This window comes from Pelodiscus sinensis, chromosome 6 (genome assembly GCF_052426305.1).
Source record: "Pelodiscus sinensis isolate ZL-2025 chromosome 6, ASM5242630v1, whole genome shotgun sequence".
In the NCBI taxonomy this organism is placed as follows: domain Eukaryota; kingdom Metazoa; phylum Chordata; order Testudines; family Trionychidae; genus Pelodiscus; species Pelodiscus sinensis.
The window spans coordinates 111,766,775-111,780,319 of NC_143057.1; the positions used below are offsets into that span (position 1 = coordinate 111,766,775).

Consider the following 13,545-nt stretch of genomic DNA (forward strand, 5'->3'; position numbering starts at 1 on the left):
ACATCCTGCTGCACTTTAGGAGTACCATAGCAATCACTTCCACGATGTAACATGGCAGATTAGGAGTTACAAGAAATGGGTCCAATACAGCACATTTTTAGTCATCAGATTTTAGTTAAATAAAAGGTAGAGAGTAGCCAGTGAAACTGTATATGGGTATGTCTAGACTACATGGCTCCATCAATGGAACCATGTAGATGAGGTTTCTAGACATAGGGAAATGAAGTGGCGATTTAAATAATCGCCGCTTCATTTACATCAAAATGGCTGTTGCGCTGTGCCAATCAGCTGTTTGGTGGCACAGCACAGTAGACTGGACGCTCCACGGTCGACAAGGGAAGCCCTTGTCGACCACCCCGTTATGCCTTGTGGAATGAGGTTTCCCGGGGCAGTCAAAAGGGGCTTCCCTTGTCGACCACGGAGCGTCCATACTACCGTGCTGTGCCGCCAAACAGCTAATCAGCACAATGCAGCAGCCATTTTGTTGTAAATGAAGCGGCGATTATTTAAATTGCTGCTTCATTTCCCTATGTCTAGAAACCTCATCTACATGGCTCCGTCGACAGAGCCATGTAGTCTAGACATACCTTAAATGTTTAGTTTGTAAGCTTTTTAGGGCAGTGACTGTCTTTTTGTCCTGTGTTAAAACAGTGGCTAGCACAATGAAGAGCTAAGTTCAAATACGGGATTCCACATGCTACTGCAATGCAAATAATAAATAAAATAGCAAAAATTAATCATATGGAGCCATAATACATTGGTACCGTACCACTATGAGGACACTCAATAATAACAACACCTGATCTAGCCTATTAATTCTTAAGAATACTGAGCAGGACAGACAATAAGGAAAGCAGATGCAGGCTTATACAACTGGGCAAGACAATTTTGCAATAATGTGTTTTGTAAACAGGAGAATCTGAAGTAATCCATTAACAGTATGATGGCATATTCTAACTCTGTGATTTGGGGTATAGCTAACCTCCTCCTAAACACTTTCAGTTTTAAGTTTCTATTTACAAAACAAAACCAGCAATTTTTGGTGATGTCCTCTCTACCAGTAAAAGAGGAATTCTCAAAATGGTTTTCATACTCTTGCTGTTTCAGTATCTCCATTCAGTGAATGGGGCTGGTGTCCTTTGCTGGTGGTATTACCACTTTAATAAGACTGTATAGCACAGGCTGAGTTTGATGATGCAAAGTCAGAGGGGTAGAATTCATTTTTCCATCACAAAGCATTGGGATTCAGAGTTTTTTAAAGTTGTTACAAGGTGGGTTTGATGGGCTCCATGCTCCCCTCAAATGGGAATCCTGAGGGAGGTGGAAACCTAGAAAGGGAACTAATGCTGCTAGGCATTAAGGGTGAAATCCTGGCCCTTCTTTAGTCAGTGGAAATACTCTGATTAGCCTGATTAGGGCTAGGATTTCACTTTAAGTCTCAGGCAGATTTTCACTCCGAAAAGAACAGAGGCAGAAATTCCTGTTGAAATTGAAGGCAAAACTCCCATTGAGTTCATTAGGGTCAGCATTTCACCATGGATGCTTTAGGGGAATATGCTAAATAAAGCAGTGACCCCCCACTATCATCCTTCACCAATGCTAGCTTGACCATCTCAGCAAACAGTACCATGGCTATGAAAACGTTTCAGTGGCTTCCATGGAGGGGGAGACCATTCCTCATTGATTAAAATAGTCTAGATTACCGTGGAGTCTTCCTTTCTTAAGTTCTATTTCTACTTTGTAGATAAAGAATCTTGAAAAAACGAAGATAGCAGCATGTGTGATATTTTACATCATTATCGCAGACACCTCTAGGACTTAGTTATTCTTCACTTAAAGCCATACAAAATAATATAAAAATTGTTAGAATATTTTAAGCATAATTGTTTTAATTTAAAACTATTAGAATCAATTGGCCTGAGACATGATGGCCAACATTTCCAAATGTAGGACTCCAAATTAGGCCCTTATATAAATTGCCTGATTTACAAATGGGCTTAGAACCCTGCATTACCCATTGATTTCAATGAATACTTAGTTACCTAAATATGGGTTTAGGGTGGTTATTTTTTGGCACCTAAGTTTGAAAATTTTAGCCAGGTAATTTTATTCTGTAATTATTGTTGGCACAGAGCTTTATCCCCACTGCTCCCAAATAAACCTATTAAAGATGTTTGTTGAATTAAGTTTCATTGTTATACTTTTTTTGTAGACAGAATGATATACACTGGTTTAAAAATAATGTCATGGTTACCCTGGTTTCTGCACATTTTTTAAGAGGACATGGAGAGGGACCCAATATGGATGCTATTTTTGGAACACAACACAGTGTGTCACTCCAAACACATAGGATAATCGTGCTTGAGGTACAGTAGCACTAAAAGGAAAAATAAACAATGTATGCAAAAATTGAATGGCTAGTTGCAGCCTTGATCCTGTAATGAGGCCTGCATGGGTGGATTCCAGAGCTGTCACAGAGCTCATTGCAGAACCAGAGCTTTGGCAGGTAGTGCAGTGCAATGGGGTAGGAAGTGGAAATCCCATTTCTTGTAGTGGCCTTAGATATGTAGGTTAGGTTTGTGGCAACTGGGAGTGTAGCAAAAACTTTATTAAAGGGGAGTTTGGAATAGCAGAGCCTAGGACAAAAAGACTATTGTAAACTGTGCTCTTCCTCAAAAGGATTTATTTTCCTAAAATCACAACCCTTTTGAGGATGTGTGGGTATGGTTACAAAGGGCTCTTCCTCGGATGCCCGAGGTCTGCTCATCACAGAATAGGAATGTTTAAAAATTGTATTATTAATCTTGATACATTACTTTTAAAATCAAAGGGCCAAATTCAGTTGCATTGATGTTAATGACAACATTCCTATTGATTTAAGTGGGTCTGACTCTAGGATTTGTCTCAGATTGAATTATAACACTGAAGTAACCTAAGATCAATGTATATATCTAGGTATGACAAGGCTCATCACTTCAATATTATTCCTAGGAAAATGCCAAATACAAGTCCACAGATCATCTGAAAGCTGTGAAAAATCAGAATCTATTCTAAAGAACTTCAACTAAATAGTCATGTTGATTAGATTTCTCTATTAGCCATCACAACATGTGTATGTTTCACTATTAATAGTAATAGCTGTAAGATAAGCAATATATTGAAACTGATAGTTCTAATTCTAATTAACAAGGAACATTAAAATGTGGTGGTTAGAGGCATTTAGTGTAATGTTAAAATACATATGAAAATATTTTAAAACTTATTTAGTAGCATATCTACAAATGCAAAATGTCTATTTTAAAGAGTTTAAACTTTTCTAGACCATAAGTAGTGTCAGTACATTTTGTTAAACATTTCTGCATTGCTAAATATGCCGAAACCTTTTGATGAGCTGTAATAAGGGCAATTAAAAAGCATCTTTATATTATGGAAAATATTTTAGGGGTTTTTTTTTAATTATATTTTAAAGAATGTTTCATTCAGTTTTGGGCACTTTTTAAACAATCATTTGGCACTTCAAGTTTCAAGTTCTTAGGCACAATGTGACAAAGTCAGTTTAGTTAGTCCTTCACCGTGCATTTTGTAGAGCAGCTGGAATTCTGCAGGCAGCTGGTGGGACTCCTGCCACTTGGTAGTGAACTTTGTTCCTTTTTTATCGTAGTAATGGTAGGGGAGGTCTTCCCTGGTGTTAGGATCAAATCCAAATGGCCAAAACCCATACAAGTGGATTTCTTCACATATTGCAGAAGCAAGAGTATACATAAGAATACCTGTGCTTAGTCGCTTGGGTGACAAATGTTTATTTTTCCAATACCTGTGAAATAATAAGCAGATATTGATTCAGGTGAAAATTCTATATATGATCATTTCATAAGAAAACAGGTTGTTGGGTGGAAAATTTCAATATTCATAGGTGATCAGATGTATAAGATAAGAGTTACTATTCCGGCTAGGTCTTATTAAAACAGCACTTTACAGAAAACATTATCTTTGCACAAGTTTATCACAGACTTCTTTGTGCCTGTCTGCAATGGTGCCCATTAGGACATCTGCTTATTAGTTCCCAATCCTGCAAAGTATTTCCTGTCTTCAGAAAGATCCCTGGTCATTTGAGAACTCCAATGGCACTATCTCGGTTACCCATAGGCTTCCATTTGTCTATGTAGAGGCAACTGCAGGATCATGGTCTTTGGGTTAAATTCACCTTTGTGCAGACAGCCATTACAAGACTATGACTACTTATGCCAGGGGTGGGGAACCATTTTTGGGTCAGGGGCCACTGACCCATGTAATAATTATTGCCACACACAAGTGAGAAGCAAAAGAAAAAAAATGCCTCACTGACATGGCACCCGACTGAGAAGCAGAAAGAGACTCTTGACATTCCCCATCTTGCATGCACCAGAGCCTAGGGGGGCCCAGGCTAGTAGATCTTGTCTGTTCCAGCCCCATGATGGAGCGATGGGGGAGGGAGGGCTAGAGCACCAGCGTGGGCTTTCCAATGTTGGGGGGGAGGAGGAGAGGAAGAGGCCCTGAGCCTCAGGGGCTAGATCCAGGCAAGCCGTGGGCCACCTTAGGTTTCCCACCATGACTTATGCCAATTTTATTGCATTACATTTATAGTCTTCATCCTGAACAAGAGTGCCTACAGTGAAAACTAGTCTGAATTGCAAGCCTGCTTATGCCACCCAGTTTATCTGATCACTTTGGCTATAGGCTGGCTTATAATTACTTACAGCCAAGGTTGATGGTGCGCTAGTGAATCATTGTGTGATTTGTCCTTGTGCAGTGGGCCAGCACAAAACCCATGCAACCACTTACCTCCCACTTACTCTGAATTAAATCCCACATTGGCCTTGTGATACTCTTGTACCGGGGTGGGGAAGGGCGGGGGTGGAGGGAATTTTACATTAAGGGTCTAATTGTGCTTCTCATTAAAGTCAATGGCAAAACGTTAATTGTCTTCAATGTGAGCAGGATCAGGTCCTAATCTTTTAGACATTGTATATCAGTTGAATTGTGAATGAAAAAGAAATAAAGTATGTGGTTAGCAATATATGTTTCAATGAATGAATGAAGTACACATAGAATACAAACCTGTTGACATGCTGCATTATATTTCCTGGCCAAGCCAGCTGGACCTTTAATTGCCCTCTATGCTCAACAAAGAAATCAACCAATGTTCTTGTAACAGTTGCTGAAGTGTGGAAGAAAAAAGCTGGGATCCAAAGAATGGCCCCATCAAGCTTTTTTAAACTCAGAAAAAAATTATTGCGATCTTGAATGGTTAAAAGATTGTTGTAATACTTTTCCAGGATGCTGGGATTGAAGGTGGTAAGGTTGGTTTTCCTTCCAACATCTTTTTGGAAAGCCTCAGTTGGAGCAAAGTTGCAACGAAAAACAAAATCAGATTTATCGATTTCTTGTCCACACTGACTCCCTGTAAGGATTCCACTATTTCCAACAACAGCACAAATGTTATAATGCTTATTCAAGATAGGTGAGACATCTGGAAGCAATGATCTGAAGTTATTGCTAATAGAGAAAACATACTTATGGCTGGAATAATCATAATGCATCAGCTGTCCAATCCGAACACTATTCTTGGTCAAAGAAAAATTTTTTATTACATCAACATGCTGGAGAATTCCTTGCCTAAAATGAAATACAAAAAACAAAATAAAACATTTCATTGTGTTGCTCCCCTTTATACATAATAGAGGGCTTCTTTCTGATGTCACAGTTGGTTTTATTTAAAATGACTGGAGTAAAGTTATGTCAGCTTTCAAGTGGATATGAAGTCATGAGAGTTGTGGGTCCAGATCTTCAAAACTTCTTAACTCCACTGACTTTAATGGAGGTTGCTGATTTGCACTGCTGAGGTTCTACCCAGAATAACACCAACATTATAGGACTTCCTTAATTCTTAAGTTTGAGGCATGTGACTGTAATTGTGTACTGTTTATGTGGGACGAAATTCACTGCTGTGCAGAGCCTCGGCAAAACACTAAGTCCTATTTAAACCCTAACTTGAGGGCAACACAAGGGCCTTGTGCTGATCCTCTGGGTAGGGGTACATTTCACCCATGGTAGTGAACTGGAGTGCTTTGATGAGACTGGATTGCTCTCATCTGCCAAGATGTACTTAAAACAAAATGAAGCAGTCAAGAATATTCAATTGTATTAACAGTAATGTAGCTGAATTTTTAATACAAGTGCTTCTTGTACCTCATTAAGAAGCTTTGAGTCACAAAGTAAATGACATTCAACTGTCTCCCCTTACATAAACATAATCCCGTAATATCTCATTGGGACAAGCAAACTGGAATTTTTAAAAGGGCTATTATGAATCCTAAAAACACCCTGGAATTTCTCCTGCAGTGGATAAAACTAGAAAATGAACCATTACTGTTTTATTTGCTCATGTTTATGAAAAACAATCTCTCTTCCAGCTCACCATCCTCAAGTATCTAAGCAGTAATGGAATCCCAGTGGGTAGCCTAATTATGGTCTATTGCTAACAGATACATGCAAGGCATATCTTGATGCATTAACTAACAGCAACAGAGAGGTGCAGCTGAGATATTTATTAAGTAATAGACTGTGCTGCAAGAACACAGGCCATAGTGGTAGCACATTGTGATGTCATTCCAGGAACACCCCAGGGAAGACCATAGCTTCCTTTCTACTCTTCAGAGCCCCTGAAGGATTGTAATTTAGTGTTGGACTACATCAGTAGTAAATTATTTTCCCCAGCCCTACACTAGGGACCAAAGGAAGTGGACCCAAAGTTCATCACATCTCCTACCCATTCCAAGGAAGCAGTTAGTGGACACATTGCTCAGATCTTCTGTGTGCCCAAATTCTTACTCCTCTGCCTGGTTGTGTGGTCCAAGCCACAATCTAGCCTTTAAAAACAGTGGGCAACTTTCAGGCAAAATCTGTATTCCTTGATCATTAATGGGCTAGTTTATGACATCAGTCTCCACTCACCGAAGATAAATGGCTAAACATATATAAAAGTAAAGAAAGAAGACTGGCCCAGCATTTACCAGTGTTAACATTACAAGTTGAAGAAGAACAGCAATGATAAACTAATAATTAATTTCACGTCACATTAAATTCTTCCAAAGATTGAGTTTTGAGGAAATGAAGAGAATTGAGGAATAATTTCCATTGCCACGTTGTCTTGTTAAATTGAATTTGGTGAAGTTGAGGTGCAAATTATCATGGAAATAATTTAATTTAATTGGCTCAATAATGTTTCAATCTCTTGCCCCATGATTTAGACAACCACAAATGGCTATGGATATAAAGACAGAGATAGCCGGCAATTTTACAGAATTAGTGGTAGCTGATTGACTGAAAATTTCATTTAAACTTTTTTTATTTTAATGAATATAGTGTTTGATATTTTATAAGTTGACTCAAAGTTAAAAACATTTATCTTGAAATAAGAGCAATTTAATTGTCATTTTGATAAGCATGGTCACATCCCACTTAGTACAACGGTAACTGTCCATTGTTGTAAAACCGCCTGGGTACTTAATGAAATAATAAATTATACTAAGACAGTGATGTATTTTATTTTGTATAATTTTAAACACTTCACCTTGTTGGGAAATGTTTTGACTCACTCTTTGTCTCAAGAGTTCTGGCACATTGCACATAGCTCAGTATTTATAATTGCTTGATTATATTTTCTAAAGATACACCAACCAAAGGTAAATAGGAAGAAGGATAATGGAACTGCATGAGGTTAGACTAGAGCCCCATGCCTCACAAAGCAGTCCTTCGGCTTGATTCTCTCTCACCTTTGATGTAAGAACGCTGTTCTATTAAACGTCCATTTGGAAGGTTTTTCCTGCAGCTCGTGTGTCAAAGAATTTGTAATTGGTACAAATGACGGGTCGAGAAACTTCAGTGCAAACTGAGACCTGAAAAATAAGCAGGCACGTACACGTGTATACGTGTATATACACACACACACACACACACACACACACACACACACACACACACACACACACGGAATTAGCAAACTGTTCAGGGCTAACTTTAAAGATTTTGTTTCAGAGCGGATGACTTAATGGGCAGGAAACTGAGCAAAATCTCCATTTTCCCCGGCCGGCAGAGTCTGGACTCTCTGTTTAAATCAATCTGAGCGGAGACTTTATACATTTCTGTGCCCTGCAGAATTCATAAAATGGCCGTCAAAAATATTACAGTGCTGGAATTGAAGTCAAATAGATGGGCAGGCTCAGAGTGTAAATCAGCACCACGGACAGCGATCGACCAGCAGGCAGTCTCCAGCAGCTAGCTCCACTCTCCGGGCCTGGGTTATTACGATAAGAAGGTTCTGCCTGTTCATTTCGTCCCTGCTTTCCTGTCTCTTCCCCTCCCAGCCTCAGAAGCTCCAGCAGTTCAACACCTCTCCTTTCCCTCGCTCCCTGGGGGATGTGGCGTGCAGCCTGCCTGCCCTTGTGCCGAAAGCTCTGTGGGGAAGGGGCTGAAATTTCTCTTCATCATGTGTCCCCAGAAGGTGCCAGGGGCTTTACACAGGGACTACATCAGCCTGTACAGAGCGGCTTCGAAAGGAGTTCCAGCTCTGCCGATATGGTCCAGGCCAGTTGGCCTCTCGTCGAGCTCACCCCTGGGATTTCCTAGGGATGCTGCAGTGTGGTCCCCTCGCCCCCCCCCCCCCACCCTCAATCAAATGCAATGCAGGATCCAAGCCGCCCTGGAAGGTGGGGATCTGAGCCTCCCTGCTCTGTCTCCAGCAGGAAGAACAGCCCGCTGGGGAGGAAGGAGAACAGGGGACCACTCTAGGTGCTGGGAGGGCTGAGGTCTACTTCAGAGAGCTCCCTGTGCCCTGAGCCTGAAGCCGTGTGTCAGGGAGTGGCTTTGCGCTGGACCCGGGGCTGGAATCTCCCTGATGGTGAGAAAATGCAAAGGGGTGGGGGGTTGCAAGTGAAGTCGGGGGGGGGGGGACTCCCAGCCTTTCCCCACCTCAATCCAAGGGACCAGGGCGCCTGCGCCATTAGCTCGCCCCCTGGAATATATATGAACCGGGCGTGGAGCCACCATGATCATCAACTACCATGAGTCTTTCCCCAGGTCAGTCAGCATCCTCCTCCCCACCACCCAGACCAAGGGGCCGCTGCTGTGAAAGCCCAGACATCGATTGACTCGGAGAGCTGAGGGGGGGGGGGGGGGGAGCGGTTATTTACAAAGAGCTGCCTGGGGAGAGCCAGGCTGCAAGACCCCCTCCCGACCCCCTTCCCGTGTAAAAGGGAGCGAGAAACGGCAGGCACTTACCTGAATCCCGCATGGAACATGTACATTCGGGGCACCCCCGAGCTGGCATATTTGGGGGTGGTGAAAATGTTGTCCTTTTTCAGGGACACGTAACTGATGAGGGATAAGATCAGCAGAGCCACGCTGAGCATCACCAGCCCCAGCACGCTCGCCACCCGGACCATTTTGCAATTTCTCATGCCTGGCAAAGCAATGGAGTTGCAAGCGGGGCGGGGGGGGGGGGGGGGAGGAGAGCGAAGCTACAGAAACCGGCCCATTGGCGTTACAGCGAGCGAGCTGCGATGGCGCTGGCGGGGGGCGAGGGCGGGGGAGGCGGCTGGGAGAGGGAAGCCGAAGCCACCGGGAGCGAGAATAAAATGGAGGGTTGGCGCGCGGGTGCGGCGCTGAGATGGCAGCGGGCTGCGCTGGCGGGGCCCGGCTCGGCTGCCCCTCATGCCATGCCGGCGGGCAGCGTGGGGCTGGGAGAGGCGCTGCCGCTCCGAGGCGGCTCGGGATTAATTGCTGAACTCTGATCTCCCCCACAGCCAGCCTGCGGGGAGGGGAGCAGTCATGCACATTAGACACGCTGCGCGGGGGGGGGGGGCTGCATTAACATGGAAGGGGAGGGATGCAAATAGCCAGAGGCGGCGCGTGACCCCCCCCCCATTCGGGGAGATTGCCCCCCTCCTTCGGCCCGCTCCCCCCCCCCCCCCCCCCCCCCCGCCCCGCTCCCCACGCCGGTGTCCCGAGCAGCCCGGGCCGCCTCCCAGGGTCAGAAGTGCCCCTGGAAGCTGCACGCAGGGTCAGGCTTGGACTCACTGACGCTGGCGCTACAAGGACTCTGCTTGTGACCTCCGGGCTCGGAGCCAGAGCTGCATCCCGGGGCAGGTGGCCGAAGGGAGTGCAGGAGCCATGTGAGACAGGTCCACCCTCCTAGTCACCAGGGTGACCACATTTCTCCCTACTGACTAGGGGACACTTGTTAAAATGACTCACAGTCAAGACAGTTCAACCTATAAAGCTTCAAATGAATCAAACTGACTGAGGCCCTGTTGAAAAGAAATAGCAAATTGGGGTATGTCTACACTGCCACCCTAGTTCGAACTAGGGTGGCAGTGTAGGCATTTAGATTGTCAGATTATCTTCTTACCTTTAAGGCTTTAGAGAAGGGCTACTCAACGCGCAGCCTGTGGGCCACATGCAGCCCATGACCCATTTGTTTGCAGCCTGCGGTGTGGTTTGGGTTTACATTGTGCTCAACACTTGGCCCATGGGTGGGATTCTTTGAACATGGCCTCCACTGGGAACACACCCTGCAATGGCCAGGCATCTCCCAGGTGGGGTGAGCATTGAAAGATACAAGTGGATGGGCTGGCTGGAACAGACGGGTACAGGTTCTAGCCTCCAGAGAGGAGATGCTGGGAGCACCAGGGCATTGTGGGAAGTGCTTTGTATTCATGCCCATCAGTGTGAAATAAGCTATTTGCATATATATTTGAATGTATATGCAACCACACTTAAGTTGTGGCCTTCACAACATGCTGTGAGTATCATTGTGGCCCCCGGGGCTTCCCACTCTCATACATTGGGGAGGAGGGCAACCAGCCCTCCCTGCCTACTGCTTTCCACTCTCCATACCTGGCCGAGAACCTGGGACAGACCTGCCTCCTCTGGTACTTAGCCTTCTTGAGACAACATGTTGGGAGGAAGGGACACATAGGGTCACATGCCTCCCTCCCCGGATTTCTGCCCTAGTTCAGACCAAAATGCGGTCAGCAGCAGTCTTTTGGTACTGTGTGGGAGGGAAGTGCTGGGAGCTGCATCCAGCTATGGGAGTGGTGGTGGTGGTGGTGGTGGGGGTGGGGGGGGGGGGAAGGAATGGATGACCTGGCCCATGTCTTGGCAGAGCTCGTTTGTCCCTCTACCCCTCTTTCCTCTCCATGGGGCTGAAAGCAGCTTGTCCTTTCCTGACTGCGCAGTGTTAAAAGCCAGCTAACACCACCAGGCTGCTGCTGTCCACTGACATAACTCAGCCACCTCCTGTCCCGGCTACAATGCAGGCAGGCAGGAGTTAAGCCATAGGGATATATTGTGCATGAGGGGCAGGGATCCTGACTTCAGCGAACCCAGCCAGAAAGGTGGCGGAGGAAGTGCCTAGGGGAGGAGCAGGACCACACTCCCAGGGGGCAGCAGGACCAAGGGTTGAAGGGTGCAGGGGGTGAAGAATGTGCCCTGCACTTGGGGCTTCTGTGGAGCCTGCAGGCTCAAGGCATGAATAGGCTAGAAATCACTTTTCTGTCCCCCCCATCCCTTGCCATTCCAGAGCTTAGCAGAAGAGTAGAAAGTCTGTCCCATGCCAGTGCTGTGTGGTGCTCTGGCACGTGCAGATTCAGCTCCTCTTGCCCAGTGCCCCAGGCTGGAAAGTCTTGGGCTTTCCCAGGGTGATGGCTCAGCCAGAGGCAGTGGGGAAGGAAGGAGCCTGATAGTCAGAGCATTGGTGAGCTCAGTGCTCTGCACAGAGCTGGGGGTGGGATGTGCCCTGCTGGCAGCAGGGAGGGAAAGATGGAGGAACAGCAGGGCTGGGAAGGTTGAAAGGGCAAAGTAGTGAGAGAACAGTGAAAGGGGGAACCACATAAAGCAGATCGGTGGGCAGAAAAGGGAACACATAACATATAGCTGCCTGGCACCTGCCTACACTCCCCAACCACTGCAGGGCTCTGCTTTCCAGGTGCCAGCACACAGTGGGGGTTGCACTCAAACATGTTTAGGTTTCATGTGACATTTGCTAAGTGATTTATTTATGATGCAGTTTAATTGCATTTAATATTTTAAAAATAATTATGACTTATGCAATGTTTTAAAGAAAAGTGGCCAAATGCTGCATTTTGAAATAGCCTTTGAAGTCAATAGCATCTGTGTTTAAATTTCCCCTTGCCTCTGGAGGGTCTTTGTAAGGTACTTGCCCTTCTATAAACAATGTGTCAAAATACTGTTCTATATACAGACTCAGTCATCCAAAGAATAAGTAAAGTTGCATAAAACTACAAGAGATATTTTTTCATGAATAACTTTTCCATAAACACATAAAATACATTAAAATGGTCTGAAGCAGTCATGCGAGGGCCCACTTCTGCAAACCCTTTAGCAGGTAGTTACACTGAAGTCAATAGTTTATGAATGTAAACAAAGACTACTAGAACTCTCATGAGTATGGGAGGACAGAATAGAGCCCTGACCACCAGCAGAACTAATGTGCCTTACTCGAAGTTGATCATTAAGCGATGTTTCTACAGATACTTACACAGATTATACAAATGCAGTATTAGGGGAGATACTTTATAGAGCTCATTTGCTGGAGGTGGTTGCTAGCACATTTCATGGTATGCTAGAAGGGCCTAGTTAATAAAAAAGAGGGGGAAGGAGCAAGAACTGAGGGTGAAGATGGAAATTCCATTTTAAGCTTCCTCTTTGTGTCTAGGTGCTGCAGTATGAAAAAATCATCTACCGTGCTACACCTGTCCAGAAGAGACCGAGTTAAAGAAAAACATCTCACCTGATCTAAACGAGACCTGAGCCTGGAAAGTGACTATGAGCAGCAAGGGATCTGGTGCTGGGGCAAGATCTATGTCACAAAAAATACTGTTTTTTCAGGCTTTCATGTAAAGACCAGAGCCATGCAGGAAACTCCTGGGGCACCTATGTGGCTTTAGTGGAAACAAGAAAGGTTAATAAAATAATAAAAAAGTAGGGATGCTTAGGAAAGAAGAATTAGACTTATTTATAAGATTCCTTTGTTCTCTGGTTCAGTCTCTTTTTCCATCCCATGAAAATCACCATGTCCCCCACCCCTTGCATGCCAAATCAATTTTTCAAGACTAGGCAATATTGGTGCAAAGTTGGCTTATGCATTCATGCATGCATGGTAATAGTGGACTTATACATATCTATAAATATCTTAACATATAGATGAAGTCTTCTGATATTTTTGCACCCTCACAAAAGCCAAGTATCTCCTAGGCCTATAAGGACCCCATAAGAGTAACAGAATATATAGGTTTTAGCACATCGTTAGACTGCTTTTGGACCTTATACGGAAATATAGGACCATCCCTTGATTTTTGTTCAGAATTCCCATTCCACATTAATAGATGTTAAAGAATGAGAATGTTGCTTATATTCTTGTCTGCACAAGCACTTAATTGGCGGCAAGCTGGAGTGTAAATCTACCCCATGTTTAAAAACGGGGAA

General features: G+C 44.3%; 1 protein-coding gene across 1 annotated transcript; it reads right to left on the bottom strand.

The window, feature by feature from the left end:
• Positions 1-541: 541 nt before the first annotated feature.
• ST8SIA3 (ST8 alpha-N-acetyl-neuraminide alpha-2,8-sialyltransferase 3) lies at positions 542-9,497 on the bottom strand. The gene is made up of 4 exons (XM_075932628.2): positions 9,319-9,497; positions 7,815-7,937; positions 5,098-5,655; positions 542-3,814 (listed from the first exon to the last, which is right to left on the bottom strand). The coding sequence occupies exons 1-4, from the start codon at positions 9,495-9,497 to the stop codon at positions 3,532-3,534; spliced, it is 1,143 nt and encodes a 380-aa protein (XP_075788743.1). The 3' UTR covers positions 542-3,531.
• Between the last annotated feature and the right edge of the window lie 4,048 nt (positions 9,498-13,545).

What these genes read in the sequence shown, in the direction of transcription:
- ST8SIA3 (XM_075932628.2), bottom strand. Translation starts at nt 9,497, where the DNA reads ATGAGAAATTGCAAAATGGTCCGGGTGGCGAGCGTGCTGGGGCTGGTG. An exon ending in ATGTTCCATGCGGGATTCAG is followed by an intron (nt 7,938 to 9,318) that starts GTAAGTGCCTGC and finishes CTTATTTTTCAG; the next exon opens with GTCTCAGTTTGCACTGAAGT. An exon ending in ATAATGCAGCATGTCAACAG is followed by an intron (nt 3,815 to 5,097) that starts GTTTGTATTCTA and finishes ATTATTTCACAG; the next exon opens with GTATTGGAAAAATAAACATT.